Source organism: Pan paniscus, chromosome 15 (genome assembly GCF_029289425.2).
Source record: "Pan paniscus chromosome 15, NHGRI_mPanPan1-v2.0_pri, whole genome shotgun sequence".
Classification (NCBI taxonomy): domain Eukaryota; kingdom Metazoa; phylum Chordata; class Mammalia; order Primates; family Hominidae; genus Pan; species Pan paniscus.
In genome coordinates, this window is record NC_073264.2 from 23,171,291 (window position 1) to 23,174,751 (window position 3,461).

Here is a 3,461-nt window from a genome sequence, read left to right on the forward strand (position 1 = left end):
TATATCACTTTAATTTGTGTGATGAAGCAGTGCCCCATTAATTATGTGACTCCTTCTAATACCCTTAGAGAAGAAAGGAAGCTCCTTGAATACTAGATTTGCACAACCACAGTGACCTTATAAAGGATGCATTCCCTTTTAAGATTAATTTATCAGAACAAAGCACAGTGACATCATTACTAAGCAGCCTCACAACTGTAGCAACCCTTCTAAAGGTTGTAGATTCTGGCTGATGATGTCACTGACACAAAGAAAAAAATGCAAAACAGGTAGTCTTAAATAAGCATTCTGGTGAGACCAACTGCATTTTGGCCATGGCTTTGCAGAGCACTCTGGGGGCGGTGTGGCTAGGGCTTCTCCTCAACTCTCCCTGGAAGGGTGAGTAGCCTCCTTCACTATTTGGTTTTGTAAAAGTGTATGAAATTGTTTTAAAATTTGGACTCATTTTTAATACAAAAACAACAGAAGTCAGATCTAACATTCACTGTACCTAAGGGGCAATCAACAAGCCAAATAGTACCATTAAAGTGACAGCCCTCTTTGTTTTCTGTAGTTGCAGAAAGCAAGGACCAAGTGTTTCAGCCTTCCACAGTGGCAACTTCGGAGGGAGCTGTTGTGGAAATCTTCTGTAATCACTCTGTGTCCAATGCTTACAACTTCTTCTGGTACCTTCACTTCCCGGGATGTGCACCAAGACTCCTTGTTAAAGGCTCAAAGCCTTCTCAGCAGGGACGATACAACATGACCTATGAACGGTTCTCTTCATCGCTGCTTATCCTCCAGGTGCGGGAGGCAGATGCTGCTGTTTACTACTGTGCTGTGGAGGACACAGAGGCAGGGAACCAATGAAGAGCTGAACAGAAACAGAGATCACAGCCTTTGCAGGAGGCAAAACAGAGATGAGCAATAACTTTTTCCTCCTTAATTCAGTATTACCCAAGCTTTTTCATTTGGTACTGCTATTAGGAAAAAAAATTGAGTCCAGACATACTATATATTAACAAATGTCTATAAAAATATGCTTTTAATTTTTTTTTGAGGCACGGTCTTGCTCTGTCATACAAGTTGGAATGCGGTGGCATGATCATAGCTCATTGTAACCTCGAACTCCAGGGCTCAAGGGTAGCTGGGACTCAGCCTTCTGACTAGGTGAGACTATAGGCATGTACCACCATGCCTAGTGAATTTTCCTCCTTTTTGTAGACACGAGTTCTCTCTGTGTCATCCAGACTGGTCTCAAACTCCTGGCTTCAAGTGATTCTCCTGCTTTGGCCTCCAAAAGTGTTGGGATTACAGGTGTGAGCCAATGCACCTGGACCAGAAAATATGCTTTTAAAGGGTGATTATTTCAAATAGTCTTCCTGATATCTGAAACACTTTTGACTCATTTTCTTGAGATCTGATTAGATTATTTTTGTTTTTCCCTCATAAAATGGCTGATGATGAACTTGTGATAGTAGTAAGAGGCATGTCAAGTCTTCCATTTTCTTTTCTTTTTTAAAAATTCAGACAGGCTGGAGTGCAGTGGCATGATCATAGCTCACTGCGGCCTTGAACTTCTGGCCTCCAGTGATCCTCCTGCCTTGACCTCCCAAAGCACTGGGATTATAGATGTGAGCCACCAAGGCCAGTCAACTCTTTCATTTTCTTATTGCTGTCTGTGCTTACCTTTTAAATACTATCTGCTAACTTCAGTCTTTTTGCAGCAATATTTTCAAAACATGTCAATTTGTAAAGGGTGGTTTAGTTAACATTGGGTAATATAATAAGAAGTGAGAAAGGAAGGAATAAATGAGTGGCTGATACCTACAGCCCTGCATTTGGAATCTCAATCCGTGCCTCAGGATACTTTGCTTATAATCTAGCATACAGTCCTGTTGAGGGTGCCAGTCAGTGAGTGTATGAAATATTAGTCAAACTGAATCTCCTTCATAATATTTAAACTAAAAACAAATGCAAATGGAAGTATTTGTACTCATTGCAGTGCATTCTTCCCACACTCCTGTTAATTAGCTTGGTCCTCCCACCCCAGATGTGTCCCTCCCACTTTAGAGACCAATGCCTTAGGGTAGCCCAGTGGTTCTTAATATATTTTATCCTCCTAGATCAGAAGTTTTGTGAAAATTGGATTTGTTTTCTTGGGGGGCCATATTCTAGATAAACTCAATCAGGGTTTGCAGGGGTGGGACCCAGAAGTCTATATTTTCCATAAAGCTCTGCTGGTGATTGTTTTGCTCAGCCAGGTTTGATCTGTGAATTTCAGATTTTGGATCCCAGGTGTATTACTCCATTCTCACGCTGCAATAAAGAAATACCCAAGACTGGGTAATTTATAAAGAAAAGAGGTTTAATTGACTCACAGTTCTGCATGGCTGGGAAGGTCTCAGGATACTTACAATCATGACGGAAGGCAAAGGGGAAGAAAGGCACCTTCTTCACAGGGCAGCAGGAAGGAGAAGTGCCAGCAGGGGAAGTGCCAGACACGTATAAAACCATCAGATCTCGCGAGAACTCATTCACTGTCATGAGAACAGCATGGGGGATGCCATCTCCATGATTCAATTACCTCCCACCGGGTCCCTCCCACAACATGTGGGGATTATTACAATTCAAGGTGAGATTTGGATGGGGACACACAGCCAAACCATATTACCAGGCCTTGAGGCTTTAACCACTATTCTCTACTTCCTTTTAGGTAGAATTTTAGTAACAGAGAAGGGCTTCAGGAAGTGAACTGTACGGTGCTATTGCTTGCTTACACAGTAGACTTTCAGCAAATGTTGACATTTGGAATAAAAAGTGAAGGGCAAGATGGGCATGATGGCTTATACCTGTAATCCCAACATTTGGGAGGCGGAGGTGAGAGGATCCCTTGAGCCCAGGAGTTCGAGACCAGCCTAGTCAACATAGTGAGACCCTGTCTTTACAAAAAATAGGAAAAATTAGCCTGGCATGTTGGCATGTGCCTGTAGTCTCAGCTACTTGGGAGGCTAAGGTGGGAGGATTGATTGAGCCAGGGAGGTTAAGGCTGCAGTGAGCCATGAGGGCACCATTGCACTCCAGCCTGGGTAACAGCAAAACCCTGTCTCAATTAAAAATAAAAGTGGCCAGGTGCGGTGGATCATGCCTATAATCCCAGCACTTTGAGAGGCTAAGGCAGGTGGATCGCTTGAGCTCATGAGTTTGACACCAGCCTGGTCAGTACTCAAAATACCAAAAATTACCTAGGAGTGGTGTGCACCTGCAGTCCCAGCTACTTGGGAGGCTGAGGTGGGAGGATGGCTTGAGCCCGGGTGGCAGAGGTTGTAGTGAGCCAAGATGGCACCACTGCACTCCAGCCAGGGCATCAGAGTGAGACCCTGTTAAAAAAAAAAAAAAGAAAAAAAGTGAAGAGCAGATTTCTGATGACAGAAGAAAAAAGGTATTTAGTAATATCAATTGTCATGAAACTTTGCCAAAAT

The 3,461-nt window shown here is 43.1% G+C and overlaps 1 gene segment (V, D, J or C); it reads left to right on the forward strand.

Moving 5' to 3' along the window:
• Positions 1 to 311: 311 nt before the first annotated feature.
• LOC100981778 (T cell receptor alpha variable 2-like) lies at positions 312 to 2,648 on the forward strand. The segment is given in 2 exon segments: positions 312 to 378; positions 554 to 2,648. Coding segments are annotated over 2 exon segments (360 nt in total).
• The last annotated feature ends 813 nt before the right edge of the window (positions 2,649 to 3,461 follow it).